Consider the following 16441-nt stretch of genomic DNA (forward strand, 5'->3'; position numbering starts at 1 on the left):
TAGCTAATTGACATCCTTCTAGAGATTGTAATCTCATGGAAATATAGTGCATATTATGTCTGGTAAATTAAATGATAAAGATCTATAAATCTCAGCTCATGTATTTAGGTCATGGTAGAATTTGGGCTTTTCTGTGTTAGTGTGATACCCCAAGCAAAGATACCAAATTGATCTTGAATTCTGAGGGCAGTTGCCATGGTGGAAGAATGGACTAACTGTTTTTCTGTTCGGTCCCTTTCAGCTTTCCTTTTCTCCCACCACTCCAATGAGCAGCCATGGGAGAGTCCTGTCCCTGCTGATTGCTATGCTGCTCTCCTGCTGTGGACTGGCAGTTGTCTGCTGTGTCACAGGCTATACACATGGCATGCACACCTTGGCTTTCATGGCTGCAGAGGTAAGGTGCCAGGCACAGGCTGTCTCTGATTAGATTCCTAAACATTTTCAAGACCAGAGGGTGGATGGCAGATTGCTTTAAAAGATATTTGGTCTTTGACTTTTAACAGGCATATATTGGTTTCCTGCTTTTGTTGGGTGCTGGTACTGGATGCTTTTATATGACCTATTTCATATGATCTTTGGAGAATTATTTTTCTCAGCAATTCAGGACTAGGGGGCTGGGTTGTCAGGTGAGAGCGCTATGAAGTGTGAGGTGCTGAGTTTGAATCCTGGCACCATTGTAAAAGCTAGGTGTGGCAGTGTGCACATACTCTGACCCTAGTGCTTTGTGGAGCAGAGGCAGGCGTGCTGGGTTTGCTGGTCAACCTGGCTCTGAGTTCACAGAGAGACCTTGTTTCAGGACAGTGAGACAAAGATATACAGAGCAGAATAGCTGGCATCGTTTTCAGGCCTCCATGTGCACATAGATCACATACAGCAGTTACCACATGCTAGGGACTGTTGTGGGAATTTACTTTTTTTTTTCAGAGCTGGGCATTAAATGTAGGATTTTGTACATCCTGGGGAAGTCTTCTACCATTGGGTCACAGCCCAGCAGGAATCATTTTAAATTCTTTACACATTTGGTTCCTTATTAATTCTGTTATGTTGGTGGTGGAGACCCTGAGCCCTAATGTGTGAACTGTTTGAAGTTTCAAAGAGGCAAATGCAGTTCTAATGTTCTTCCTTTAAAGTAGGAAAAGCATTCCTTTCAAGATTTAAAAGAAACGGTTTGTGGTGAATATTAATATATATAATAATTTTTAAAGCCAAATAAAAATTTATATAATAATTATTTAAACTGTGTTTCTTACTTTAAAGGGGTTTAGTGTGTGTGTGTGTGTGTGTGTGTGTTGCTGGAGATTGATATGTCATGATATGCAAGAATTGTCTCTAGCCTTCTATGATTTTTTGTTTGTTTGTTTGTTTTGAGAAATGGCCTCATTATGCAGCTCTGGCTCACCTGGAACTCTATGTAAATCAGGCTGGCCTCAAACTCACAGAAATCTGCCTGCCACTGCTTCCTGACTGTTAGGGTGAAAGGTGTGCCACTATGCTTGGCTGCAAAAACAAATTTTAGTGGTGTTTACTTATTTCATGTGTGTCCTGGCCAGCAGGATCCAGTTATTCATGAGTACGAGGGGAACCGCAAACCTGCAAGAGTAATGGGCGGGAAAGAAGAGAGAGACCAAGGAAGATTCCTGTCAAGGTCTGAGTTTATTAGGCTGAAAAGCCAGGTTATAAGTACACAGTGAGGGGAAATAGGCATCTGGGGACATGAAGGCTGAATTCTGACTGCAGGCAAGAGGCACCCTGAGTCTTATCGCAGGAATGTAGATTCCTCCTTAAAACCCTGGGGTGTCAAGCTGGGCTCAGCACATAACTCAGGTCCTTAGAAGTCTTGGGAGTCAGGAAGAGATAAGGAAGAGGGGACTATAATTCAGTTTTTTAGGGTCTTAGGTGCCAGGAATGGATAAGGAGGAGGAAGTGACCGGCTCCCAACACAAGGCCATTTGGCTATTAGGGTGGGAAACTGCAAAAGGCTTACTTTCTCATGGTATGGATCTCTAACATCTCCCCCCTTTGAATTAATTTAATAAGGCCACACTTAACTGAGGTGACTAAATAATCTTCTCTTCCTTGGATGAGTGGGCATTAACCTGCTGGGAGAGCATTGACCTGATTCCTCCCGTGGGTGATGTCACAACCCACACTCATGGCTCTTAGTATCTTTTGGGGAGAGGAGGCAGAGCCTTAGAAAGATTTTTTGGTTGTAACTGGAATTAGATACCAACCTCCATGCAAACCAGGTGTGCCTCTTAGGGAACTCAGAAACGGTCTAGTTGGACCTTCCCCTGCAGTGCATAGCCTTGCACCCACACTGGTACTCATACTGGGTTCGTATTATCATGAACCAATATGCACAGGTCTGAGTCCTGTGCAGCTCCTAAAGGAGAACTGTCAACCTCAGATTCAACAAGGCCTCTGTGGGCTGTACCCACAAGACTTATGCCAATGGTAATACCGCAATTTGTGGCTCTTTAGGCTACATTAGGAGCTGGAGGTCACCCTCCTCATCTCTATTGTCTCTATGGCTTGAGGAACCAAGGGGACTCGCATTTGCAGCAAGGGCAGAAAACTGGAGGCCAGCAGTTGCTCTTTTTGCATTGGTGGAAGGGAGATCTTCGTCTGAGTCTCTGATATCCAGTCGATGGTAGTGAACTGCAACTGGCTTGCTTAATGCAGCTTCAATCTGTGACTCAACAAAACAGGTTAATCTATTAAAGGCCCAAGGGCCAAAAGACAAAAGCAGCAAAATACCCACGAAAGATCCCAAAAGGCTGGGAAGTAGGGTAGTGAGCCAGGGTTTGATTACACACTTCAAACAGGGGTGAGGGGGGAAGCATCTGGGGTCCTAAAAGACAGAGACCAATACCAAATATTTGGCCAAGAGTCAGCCCTTCTCTAGACTCCAGATGCCATTTCAGAAAGGAAGTATCATTGGTGGCAATCACTTCTCTAAAAAGAGCTATTCCTTCATAAAAAGGAGGCTGGGACGAACGACAAATTCAACAATCCCTAGTAAGGGTAGAATTGGCTTCATGAGTGGCTTGTAGTGAGGCCTTAACCATGGCAACAATAAGTTCTGCCGTACATAACTATAATAAGAATTCTAATCTTACATTGTTAAGCTTGTCCCGAGATTTCTAACTCTTTTGTAGTGGATAGTAAAGCCTGATTTCTTTCACTATCTCTCTAACAATACTAGAGGCAATTCTGAATGTCACTGAATAAGCAACATTCTTCTAATATCTGAAATTTCTGTCTTTGTAGCCTTAATACTTGCTATATCCTGTCTTATTGTTGAGACTTCTAAGACATTAACCTTTGCCTCCAATTTTTATCTATAGTAAGTTGCTCTGACAAAGCCATGGAAATATTCTTATGCATTTCATTAACAAAATGAGCAGTATGTAGCTGTTGATCTAAAGCTGTGGTAGATATTGAAGTTAAAATTGCAATTAAAGCAGTAAATCCTAAAATTGCTCATTTGACCTTTTCCAAGTTTGCATTCCCAGATTTTTAAACCAAGGATCATTTCCTAACTCTAACAGGCAGCAAAACATAAGCAGGTCTCTTTAACAAAATCATAACAGCAGATTCCTTATCAACATTAGGATCTACACAATTAGTTAATTGACAACAATTACAATGAATATGAAAAAACTTGTCAAGATTGGTGATCTTAACTCTTTTTTTTTTAATTTTTCCACATTTTTTTAAATTCGGTATTTATTCATTTACATTTCCAATGCTATCCAAAAAGTGCCCCCCAACCCACCCACTCCCACTTCTTGGCCCTGACATTCCCCTGTACTGAGGCATATAAAGTTTGCATGACCAATGGGCCTCTCTTTCCACTGATGGCCAACTAGGCTATTGTCTGATACATATGCAGCTAAAGACACGAGCTCCAGTGGGTACTGGTTAGTTCATAATGTTGTTTCACCTATAGGGTTGCAGATTCCCCCCAGCTCCTTGGGTACTTTCTCTAGCTCCTCCATTGGGGGCCCTGTGATCCATCCAATAGCTGACTGTGAGCATCCACTTCTGTGTTTGCTAGGCCCTGGCATAGTCTCATAAGAGACAGCTATATCAGGGTCCTTTCAGCAAAATCTTGCTAGTGTATGCAATGGTGTAAGTGTTTGGAAGCTGATTATGGGATGGATCCCCGGATATGGCAGTCTGTAGATGGTCCATCCTTTCGTCTCAGCTCCAAACCTTGTCTCTGTAACTCCTTCCATGGGTGTTTTGTTCCCAATTCTAAGAAGGGGCAAAGTGTCCACACTTTGGTCTTCGTTCTTCTTGAGTTTCATGTGTTTCACAAATTGTATCTTATATCTTGGCTATTCTAAGTTTCTGGGCTAATATCCACTTATCAGTGAATACATATTGTGTGAGTTCTTTTGTGATTGGGTTACCTCACTCAGGATGATGCCCTACAGGTCCATCCATTTGCCTAGGAATTTCATAAATTCATTCTTTTTAATAGCTGAGTAGTACTCCATTGTGTAAATGTACCACATTTTCTGTATCCATTCCTCTGTTGAGGGGCATCTGGGTTCTTTCCAGCTTCTGGCTATTATAAATAAGGCTGCAATGAACATAGTGGAGCATGTGTCCTTCTTACCAGTTGGAACATCTTCTGGATATATGCCCAGGAGAGGTATTGCGGGATCTTCCGGTAGTACTATGTCCAATTTTCTGAGGAACCTCCAGACTGATTTGCAGAGTGGTTGTACAAGCTTGCAATCCCACCAGCAGTGGAGGAGTGTTCCTCTTTCTCCACATCCTCGCCAGCATCTGCTGTCACCTGAATTTTTGATCTTAGCCATTCTGACTGGTGTGAGGTGGAATCTCAAGGTTGTTTTGATTTGCATTTTCCTGATGATTAAGGATGTTGAACATTTTTTTAGGTGCTTCTCAGCCAATCGGTATTCCTCAGGTGAGAATTCTTTGTTTAGCTCTGAGCCCCATTTTTTAATGGGGTTATCTGATTTTCTCGAGTCTTCTTGACTTCTTGAGTTCTTTATATATATTGAATATTAGTCCCCTATCTGATTTAGGATAGGTAAAGATACTTTCCCAATCTGTTGGTGGCCTTTTTGTCTTATTGACGATGTCTTTTGCCTTACAGAAGCTTTGCAATTTTATCTTCTAGGGAAAAACAGCTTGATTAGTAAGTCTAATTAACAAGGATCTTGAGTTTGTATCCTTTCAGGAATTATCTGTAATCCTTTTCAGTTAAAGCTCTATGTAAACCTCTATAACACAAAAGCAAATCTTGGAGGTCTTTTCCAGGCAACCCAGGACAATTTCTTAATGGTCCAAAAACAGTCTTCTTAAAGGAACAGTATTTTTTCTTAGAAGTTGCATAAGCAATTGCAAGCTTGAGAATTAATAGCATCTGAGGGGTGAACAATTTTAAGCAATTGTAAGCTCTGAGATATAATATTGACTATTAATATACAACTTAAAGTTTGATTGTTCAACATTTTAAAATACCATCTACAGCACACAATTTAATTATCTGTGTTGAAACAGGAGGAAACTCAAAAGAATAAGTGTGTGATCCAATTCACATATACGTTTCTCCTATAGAAGGGCTGTTTTTTAAGCACAGTAAATGGGATGCATACATGAATTTATAGAAGATATAGAAGCATGCTTAAAAACAATTTTTTAACTTATCTTTAGGATAATGATTATCAATTTTATTTAAAATGATAGTATGCAATAGATCAAATATTAACATTCTATAATAACCAAATTAATGGCTGTTTGGAACAAGGAACAGACACTTAGTCAGGTTCTTTTTTTTTTTTTGGTTTTTCGAGACAGGGTTTCTCTGTATAGCCCTGGCTGTCCTGGCACTCACTTTGTAGACCAGGCTGGCCTCGAACTCAGAAATCCACCTGCCTCTGCCTCCCAAGTGTTGGGATTAAAGGCGTGTGCCACCATGCCCGGCTACTCAGTCAGGTTCTTAAGACACAATTTTTGTTATAGTTTTTCTAAAATATATGAATTTATCTTACAATTCCTTATTAGCACCACAGTGGCCTAATAGGATGGATGTTAAAACTTTACTTTGAGGTGAAGAAGGATGATTTTACAACAATGTTTTCTCTTGCCAAAGATTTGTTGTGGGCACATAAATAAAATGAGCAAGTAATATTTAATTTCCATTGATTATAATTGATAACAATTGATCACAGAAGTTTCCTCTGCTTTCTGTGAAACCTTTTTGTTTCTCACCAGTAATTTTGAATCTCACTAGATAGCACCTAACAAAGGTTTAAGTTGCTTTAAGCCCTCAAGGTGAAGTCTTAGCCAATTAATATCTCCTGGAAGCTTTTGAAAATAAAATTTTGAAGCAAATCAATTTTTCCTTCTTAGATTTTCTGTACCACAATTTTCTTTTTTTTTTTTTTTGGCTTTTCGAGACAGGGTTTCTCTGTATAGCTCTGGCTGCCCTGGAACTCACTCTGTAGACCAGGCGGGCCTTGAACTCAGAAATCCACCTGCCTCTGCCTCCCGAGTGCTGGGATTAAAGGCGTGTGCCACCACGCCCGGCACAATTTTCTAATATAGCTAAAAAACCCTAAGTATTAAAAGATATTGCCTATGAATCTCATCTGGAGTTACAGCTACTCTCCAGAACTTAAAAGGCTCATTGTGTGAGAGCAAGGACTTAAAAGCATTAGTTACTAAAATACAATATTTTTCACTTAGGAAACAATATACATATATGTAAACTCTGTACACTATAACTTTATATAAAGTAGGCAAGTCAAATCGTAATGTCCTGATAAATTCCACAACTTGATTAACCTTTTATAAACTTTGAATTTAAACTTTATTTAAAACAACATCTAGCTAGGTCTGCAACAAGGCTCTTTTAGCTAAAAGGGAGGGAGGGAGAGGTGAGGTCTCAAGAACTTCCCTAGTCATGGTTTGTGAAACAAAAGAAGTTCCCACACAAGCCTCACTGAGGTTGCTCCCCTCAGAGCTCAGCCTCAACCCAAATGCAAACATTTCTCAATCTGAGCACTCTGCCAGAGTCCTGGCCCAAAGATTGTCCCTATTTTGAAGTATCTTTAAAGACCTGTTTTCCTGGGTTCGTTCATGCTGTATGTTGTTTAGAATGACTCCAACCCTGAATTCCCAATTTTAAGCTAACTTTCTATTACAAGCAAAAGGCTGTCTGCCCCTTTAAGAGCTCCTGTGTAGATAATCAGCCTCTAGCAGGGCTTTTCCAGCTGTACTTGACTCCTACCCACAGTGCAGTATAACTTATCAGTTTCTGCTGTGCAAATTGAGACTGCCTTTTAAACAAGTTAAACTAAATCAAAGGATGGACAGCCAACAGATAAAGTTTTACCCATTTTTTTCCCACATGAAACACAGAACAACAATCATTGAAACAACAAAACATATGGACAAATGGTGCACCAAGGACAGACAATAGACAGAGAGGGAATAAAACTTGATGTCTCAAAGGGACCCAGATATCCTAACCAGAACTAAGTATATCTCCATAGAAGCCAGAGAGGAAGCAGGACGTCTCAATTTCCTTTTGTCCCCAGGAGAGCTGAAATAGCTTATTCTCATTTTCCCTCTTTTTTGCTAAAAGGTCCCAAACAGGGGATAACTGCTTTTCTGAAACTTATTCTCTCTCTCTCATGTTCAAATTTTAATTCTTTTATCTCCTTCTTTTGGGAACTCTGCCAGAAAAGTGAGAGGAGGCACAGTGGTAGCTTTTGATAGTTACTCCCCAATAAGAAAATACGGTTGCAGGGACCGCATCGGGACCCTCATTAGCTAGTTGATCATTTAAATCTCTGCCTACCTTTCGCCATTTTTTACAATGTATCTCTGTCCCATCAATGATAAACTAGGGGCATGCTTGATCTATAAAAATAAAAAAGTTTATCAAATCTTTTTTCTTAACTCATAACCCTCTTTTCCTGAGAGATGTCTTTAAGCCTTTAATGAAGGCTGCCTCTTTTGAAAGTTTAGTTCCCATTACTGAGGACGGCTTTCTCCCATGAGCCATGAGAGCGTTCCTCAACTGCTTATTTTTTCTTAGTCGCGATGAACTCTGGGGGAGTTAAACTCCATAATCTCCACCTAAGGTAAAAGGTACCTTGGCCCCACTTTAGGCACCATTTGTCCTGACCAGCAGGACCCAGTTATTCGTGGGTACGAGGGGAATATGTGGGCCACAGTGTATGTGTAGAGGTCAGAGGACTCTTGTGAGAGTCAGTTCTACTTCCATCCTGTGAGTCCCAGGATTGAGCTCATGGTGTTAGGTTCATTGACAAGTGCCTTTACCTATTGAGCCATCTCACCAGCCTGAGCTTTGTTATATAGAGAATATTTATTTATTTATTTATTTATTCTTTGACAGTTTCATATGTGCATACAGTGTATCTTGATCAGGTTTATCCCAGCTTTTCCTGGATTCCCCTTGGACCTCCCCACATGCCACTTTCCACCTTCATGGTTTCCTCTTTTGTCTTTAATATCCTCTGACTGAATCTAGTGAGTGCTTCTTGTGTACTCTTGGGTGTGGGCTCTCCTCCCTGAATATTTAAAAATAAACAAAATGGGGCTGGAGAGATGGCTCAGCAGATAAGAGCACTAACTACTCTTCCAGAGGTCCTGAGTTCAATTTCCAGCAACCACATGGTGGCTCATGACCATCTATAATGGGATCTGATGCCCTTTTCTGGCGTATCTGAAGATAGCTACAGTGTACTCATATACATTAAATAAATAATTTTAAAAAATGCTTTCTAAAAACTTAAAGAAGATACCACTTTTTGCTGGGCGGTGGTGGCGCATGCCTTTAGTCCCAGCACTTGGGAGCCAGAGGCAGGTGGATTTCTAAGTTCAAGGCCAGCCAGGTCTACAATGTGAGTTCCAGGACAGCCAGGGCTATACAGAGAAACCCTGTCTCAAAAACAAAACAACAACAACAAAAGATACCACTTTTCTCTGGTAGAAACCCAATTAAAAATTAAAGGTTTATTTTTGTATGTGTTGGTGTTTTGCTTATATTTATGTATGTGTGCTATTTGTGTACAGTGCCTATGGAAGCTGGAAGAGGATGTTAGACTTTTGGAATTGGAGTGCAGTTGGGAGCTGCCATGTGGGTGCTGGGAGCTGAACACTGATTCCCTGGAAGAGCAGCCAGTGCTCTCAGTCACCCAGAACCCGAAGTTTTTTATATATGTTAAATATTTTTCTAGAATTATTTAGTTTATTTTTTTATGTGTCCAAGTGTTTTCCCTGCATGTATATATTTGTTGCATGTACATCCCTGGTTCCTTCAGAGGTCAGTAGAGGACATTGGACCTCCTTAAACTGGAATTGCAGGGGACTATGAACCACCACGTGGGTTCTGAGATCCAAGCCTAGATCCTTTGCTAGAGCAGCAAGTTCTCTTAACTACCAAGCCATCTCTTCAGTCTGTGCTCTTTACATTCAACTTTCCTTCAGCCAAAGACCAACTTTGTAATTACCTTTACCTATAATTGCTAATTGGAAAGATGAAATATACTAGATACTTTTAATTTTACTCTCCACAGTCTGAGTTATCTTCAGTAAGCTGATAGCTGAAATTATTAAATGGAAAATTCTGGAGGTAATCATTGATAAGTTTTGGGGTTTGGTGCTGCATTTAAACTCCATGTCACATGCCCTCTCCTACTCAGCCGCTACACTTGCCCCACAGTATAAGTTGTCCATTCTGCACTGTCCTGAGGAGCAGAGCGACTCTGGGTCCTGGGCTGCCTGAAGCATGAGTCATTTATTTGTTTAGGGCATCCATATTGCTTTTACTCACCTGCTGGTTATTTAACTGGCCAACTATTTGATTACCTAGATAGTGTCCTAGAGCTTGTGTTTGAGTGTCCTAGTTACTTTAATGTTGCTGTGATAAAGTAAAGGAGAAAGGCTTTATTTTGGTTTATTGTTCCTGATGGATACAGTCTGTTTTGGCAGGGAAGACATGGTGGCAGGAGCAGGAGGCTGGCTTTTCCACATTGCATTTGCCCTGAAGAAGCAGAAGGCAGTGAACACACGCTGTGGCTCAGTTCTCCTCTATCTATTCAGTCCAGAGTCCCAGTCGGGATGGTGGACACACAGAGTGGATGGGTCTCTCTGCCTCATTTAATCTAATCCATATAACCCTGAAAGCATGCTTAGAGGCCCATTTACTAGGTGGTTCCAGATTCTATCCAGTTGACAGTAAATTCTGACTATCACCAGATAACCTCTATCTGCTTAATAATGATCATAGTGTACAAGATTAATGAAGCAAAGGAAACACTAGGTATAAACCAGGACAGGCTACCTATAATATAATATGGTAATGCATTACGACATATAGGAAAAAAGATACACACACATACATATACACACACACCTTACATGTATATAAAATACGCTTTTAATTCCAGTGTTTGGGGGGCAGAGACAGGCTGATCTCTGTGAGTTCAAGGCCAGTCTGGTCTATATAGTGTGTTTCAGGATAGCCATGGCTATATAGTGAGATCCTGTGTGAAAAAAAAAAAAGGAAAGAAACAACATCTCTTTTGGATAAGAGAGAGCTATGTAGTAGATATACTGAAGATACTGATTTTATTGTCAAAACAAATTAGGTATAAATATTTAGGAGTTTGTTAGAAGCAAGGTTAAAATTTATTTTGCCCAGTAGTATTCAATTCAGAGTATATGTAAAATTAGAAAGGGTCCAGGGCTGGAGAAATGACTCAACAGTTAAGAGCCCTGACTGTTCGTTCAGTGAGCTCAGGTTTCATTCCCAGCCACCCACATGGAAGCCTTCAGTTGTCCCTAATTCCAGTTACAAAGGCTCCTACACCCTCTTGATGGTCAAGGTCACCAGGCATGCATGTGGTGTGCATCAAGCACATAAAATAAGTATTACAATTTTTAAAATTAGGAAAACATTTAAGTACTTATTGAAAATGTAATCCCAATTGAGTATGTATATGTAAAGGTATGTAGTAAATGTGTTTCCTCTTTAAAAGACCTATTTAAAACATACATACATGTAATAATTAGATTGCCTTAAGTATTTTATTACAAAGTATTATTTGAACTATATTCTTACTTGCTTTTTTTTTTGTCCCGATTATCTAACTTTCAGTTCATAGTCCGCCAAACTTCGAGAAAGATATACCTAAAAGTAAACACATTTAAAGTAGGTTGAATGGCTGGGTGTGGTGCATCTGTATACTTAGAATCCCAGAATCCAGGGAGATCTCTGAGCTTCAAGTCAGCATGGTCTACATACATCGCTGCGGGCCATCTAAGACTACATATTAAGACCTTGTTTCAAGAAACAAGCAACTTCACCTCCCCATTTTAGACAGTACTCAGGCAGTATACATTGGCTTCAAACTCCTGAGCCTCCTGTCCTGAGATTATTAGTGTGTATGATCATGTGTGGCTTGAAGAAATGTTTCTTAAGATCAGTTTCTAGTTTAAAAAAAAAAAATAGCATGAGAGTCGTCTTTGGGGTTTGATTCCTTTGTTCTTCTGTTTCTGGTAAATGAAGGATACAAAAGCCTGAGGGCAGAGCTGCTGTGCCCATGTGTGACAGTGTGACAGTTGTAGGTGACATGTTGTTGGCAATACAGGGTCACCCCAGTCAGATCCCCTTTTAGGTAATCAACCATGGTGACTTAGACTTGTGTGAGATAGAAGTGGGTGTTTGACACGTAGGATGGACCTCATTATTGGAAAGGGCATTCCTAGGAGGTGGGCAGGCATGGCTGCTTTATTGCTATCAGCTGGAAAAGGCTCAGCACAAGTTGATCTCCTGGGTTAGGAAGATATTCCTCAGAAACTGGGGGTGATAAACTTGACCAATTTACTTTTCATCTTGTTTGTTTTTTAGAAATCTGCTTTTTAATTAGACTAAGAAGTATTTCTCTTTTGCAGTCTCTTCTTGTGACTGTGAGAACAGCTCATGTGATTTTAAGGTGAGTAGAAATATTGGAGAGGTGACTGACAGTTGCTTGTTCAGTTGGCTTTGAGATGTAATAGTTTTAAACATATAACAGTGTAATTGAACTATACAATGTTTAAGTTAAAGGAAAATATATAACAGTGTGACTAAACTAAACTAAACAGGTTTAAGTTAAATTTACTTGTAATAGTCAGTTAACATGCTGTTCTCTTTTCTGTCTATATTGTAGATATGTAATTCACCTCTGGGACCTCAACCATGAAGGGACATGGGAAGGAAAGGGAACCTATGTGTATTACACCGACTTTGTCATGGAGCTCACTCTCCTGTCCCTGGACCTCATGCACCACATTCACATGCTGGTGAGTCTCCCAGGGAGAGGTCTGACAGGGCCGACCCTGGCTTGTACATTAAAACAACGAAATACCCAAGGTAACGTGGACGAACCCTTTAAGAGGCTTGAGGGTGACTGGGCAGCCTTCCTCCTTTGGCATCTAGGTGGAAGGCAGTGCTGTGGGGCTGCTTCAGGTGGTGGTGCCCAGCGCAGGAGGTAAGTGCTGTGCTAGGAGATGCCATTAAACTGCTGACCAGTCAATAGAGCATCCTTAGAGCATGGGAAAGGGGCCTTCCCTGCAGTGTCTGTGGCTTTCCTACTCAACACATGCTCTTTAGTGGTAATGGGAAGGAATTCTTGCTGCTTTTACCTTCTAAGGATTTATGGTATGGTTTCCTACCTTTGTAATTGAGAACAAAGTCTCTGTACTTAAAATCTACCTCATTAAACTGGTGTGTCAGGAATTTTGGTGTGAAGCCAGTTCAGTCTTACCCACCTATAATTCTAAGACTTGTGAAGAAAAGGCAGGAGAATCATCAAGTTCAAGGTCAGCCTGGGTATATACTGAGACCTTGTCTCAAACACCAAGGACTGACTGGGGATGTAGCTAAGAGAAGAGCACTCACCTATAAAATATAACATGTCCTGGGGTTGGTCCCCAGTACCATAGGAAGGAAATTTAAGTCTCTTTGACAGGTAGGCATTTAAAAAAAAATCTAACTAATAACGATAAGAGTCAGTGTAGTAATGGGCAATTTATAAACTCATCACGGTAATATTTAAAAGGTACTGGGACATCACATTTATAAGTGTACTTTTTGAAGATGAAAATGGTTTAGCATTTTGCTTTATTTTTTTAACTTTATAAGTTTTATTATAAAAAAAAAACCTTGCAGATAAACACTACACTCTTAAAACAGATCTAGAGTCTATACAACTTAATGTGTATGTATATGTATATATATATATATATATATATATATATATATATATATATGAATATGTAAGTTTGCATGATTGGACATCTTTTTACATTAAGCTTTTAAATTTCGGGTTGATTACTCAGGAGAGGTTGTGACAGTGAGAGGATGCCTAGGCGGAAGAGCCATGTGTACTGTCTAGGGCCATCGGATAAATACATGCATTTATATAACATACTGAGAGATTGTTCTGTTTCCCTTTCACCGACCTTAAAGAGCCTCTGTACATGTTCCTTTATGTGAGCAAGTTGTGTGTGTGTGTGTGTGTGTGCGCGTGCTCACCTGCACACAGGTGTGTGTGTGGGTCCTTGGGTGGGCCCAGTGGTTGATGGGAGGTGCTCTCCCCTGTTGCTCTCCACCCTGTTTTTGAAACAGGTTTTCCTCACTGAGTCTAGAGCTCACTGACGCATTGCACTGCTCAGTGAATTTCAGATCCTTCCGGCTTCATCCTTCTAGCTCTGGGGTTACATATGTGCATGGCCACACCTGGCATTCTGTTTAGTTTTGGATTTTTTTGTAGCCTTGGCTGTCCTGGAACTCTGTCCGTAGACTAGGCTGGCCTGGAATACACACAGATCTTCCAGGATTAACTGCCTGGCTCAGGCCTGGCTTTTATATGAGTGCTAGAGATTCTAACTCAGCATCTTTGTCCTTTACTCAGTGTTGAGCTGTGTCCTTAGCCCTTCACATTTGTTTTTATTGTATAATTTACTTCCCTCTCTCTTTTTTTTTAGTTATTTGGCAACATCTGGTTATCTATGGCTAGCTTGGTCATCTTTATGCAACTTCGTTATCTGTTCCATGAGGTACAGCGTCGAATCCGTCGACACAAGAATTATTTGCGAGTGGTAGGAAACATGGAAGCCAGGTAAGAAAGTATGACTTTCTTTTAGAGATGACATAGAACTTCCTTCCTGGAATGTGGGGAGGGTTCCAGAAGATTCAGGGTTCTTATTTTTAGTCAATGTCTGTTGTTGCTACTGATTGGAAGCTCCTGGGGTCTTCTGACATCTTTGTTTTGTGAAGGTGTGTCTTGATCACGACTTACACATGTCTGTTTATGGACATGGCTCTCTCACTGAAGACACTCTCACTTGTGGGCTAACCCACACCAGCAAGGGCAGCATTAGTGGGTACTCCTTTTTACTTCTTAGGGACAGTTTGGATCTCTGGGGGTCTGATTGTAGTGGTGTCATTTGGCGGTGTGTGAAATTGATGAGTTCCTCCTGGGCCTGCTATGTGTTCTACAGGTTTGCTGTTGCAACTCCAGAGGAACTAGCTGTCAATAATGATGACTGTGCAATCTGCTGGGACTCCATGCAGGCTGCAAGGAAACTTCCCTGTGGACATCTTTTTCACAAGTAGGAGCTGTGTGCAGGGTGTTTGGGAATGGGTTTCTGTCCTTTTTCGGTGGCTTTGAACATATTCCCAGCACGAGAGCAGGAATGTTACCTCAACCTGGCCTTGTTGGTGATGTTGCTTGGAAGCCTGTGACTAGCATTTTTTTTTAACCTGTGAGCCTTTTTTTTTTTTTTTTGCCTTTAGATGTTTCTTTTTTTTTTTTTTTTTTTTTTTTTTGGTTTTTCGAGACAGGGTTTCTCTGTATAGCCCTGGCTGTCCTGGAACTCACTTTGTAGACCAGGCTGGCCTCGAACTCAGAAATCCACCTGTTTTGGTTTTTCGAGACAGGGTTTCTCTGTATAGCCCTGGCTGTCCTGGAACTCACTTTGTAGACCAGGCTGGAACTCAGAAATCCACCTGCCTCTGCCTCCCGAGTGCTGGGATTAAAGGCGTGCGCCACCATGCCCGGCCTTTAGATGTTTCTTTATCCGAATTTGCCAACTTAATTTCTATTTATTAGCTTTCTTCAAAACTTTTCCCCATTTTGAGTTCTAGAGAACTGGGTTGAAATGGAACTAGACCAAGAACACTTGAGTGATCCATTAGCAAAGATCACAGGCTTGACCCTTCCATAAATCTCCAAGATCAGAGAAGATCTCATATTTCAGAGCTATCAAGACTAAGAAAAATAATTTTGTACATGGATTTAGTATTTTGCTACAGCTAGATTTAGAGGTATGTTTTAGAAAAACAGGGCTCTGAAGTACTGGTGCCTGCCTTTAATCCCAGCACTCAGGAGGTAGAGGAATCTCTGAATTTAAGGCCAGTCTGGTGTACAGAGTGAGTTCCAAGACTACACAGGGAAACCCCATCTCAAAAAACAGAGAGAGAGAGAGAGAGAGAGAGAGAGAGAGAGAGAGAGGAGAGAAGGCTATGGTTATAACCATAATTGTCAGTAGCTGTGGTAGTAAATAGGAAGATCTTTTGAGTAAAGCACTCAAGGATGGAAGAGGCTGAATGTTGGATGAGTGAGCCACGTGGATTCTGGAGTAGCTGAATGGAGTTGGCATGGAGTAGCTGAATGAAGCCAGGCCATGAAGTGGTGGAGGAGGGACCATAACCGGAGGATGGTAGATGTCTGCAGTAGAGGTGGTAGCCACAAGTATTTGTCAGCATTTACATCTGGTTAATGGTAAATACAAGTAAAGTGAAATGAGAAAAACAGTAATTCTGGTGATTTCTCACAAAATATGCTGAAGAGCAATTGAATATGTTCTATCTCTCCCTTTGAATTCTTTGATAGCTCCTGCCTTCGTTCTTGGCTAGAACAAGACACCTCTTGTCCAACATGCAGAATGTCTCTTAATATTGCTGATGGCAGTCGTGCCAGGGAAGACCATCAAGGAGAGAACTTGGACGAGAACTTGGTTCCTGTAGCAGCTGCCGAAGGCAGGCCTCGCTTGAACCAGCACAATCACTTCTTCCACTTCGATGGTAAAGTGGCTCCAACTTCTACAGCTATCCGTGTGGCTTTCTGCTAAAGTGATACTGTTAGGATTTGTAAACTGCCCTGTATAGACAAGTGTACTAGTACTTAACATTTTTTTTACTATATTTTACTAAATTCATTTATTCTGTGTGGCTGTGTTTGTAGTACATGTATATGTATACTACATGGTATCCCTATGGAGGTCAGAGGGCAATTTGTGAACATTGGTTCTATTCTTGTGTTATGGATCCTGGGGACTAACTGGCTTATCAGGCTTAGATAAGAACCTTCACTTGCTG

The 16441-nt window shown here is 40.9% G+C and overlaps 1 protein-coding gene across 2 annotated transcripts in view; it reads left to right on the top strand.

Annotated features, from left to right (window-relative positions):
• Window positions 1-16441, top strand: part of Amfr (autocrine motility factor receptor) — a 41392-nt gene that overhangs the window by 13808 nt on the left and 11143 nt on the right. For both annotated transcript variants that reach the window (XM_021169645.3, XM_085843699.1), the window contains exons 4-9: window positions 242-394; window positions 11971-12011; window positions 12228-12360; window positions 14047-14180; window positions 14563-14673; window positions 15957-16147. In XM_021169645.3, the coding sequence (XP_021025304.1) occupies window positions 242-394; window positions 11971-12011; window positions 12228-12360; window positions 14047-14180; window positions 14563-14673; window positions 15957-16147 (763 nt within the window). The remainder of the gene's footprint in view (window positions 1-241; window positions 395-11970; window positions 12012-12227; window positions 12361-14046; window positions 14181-14562; window positions 14674-15956; window positions 16148-16441) is intronic.

Source organism: Mus caroli, unplaced genomic scaffold, assembly GCF_978045245.1.
Source record: "Mus caroli unplaced genomic scaffold, Mus_caroli_1 scaffold_10, whole genome shotgun sequence".
Taxonomy (NCBI): Eukaryota; Metazoa; Chordata; class Mammalia; order Rodentia; family Muridae; genus Mus; species Mus caroli.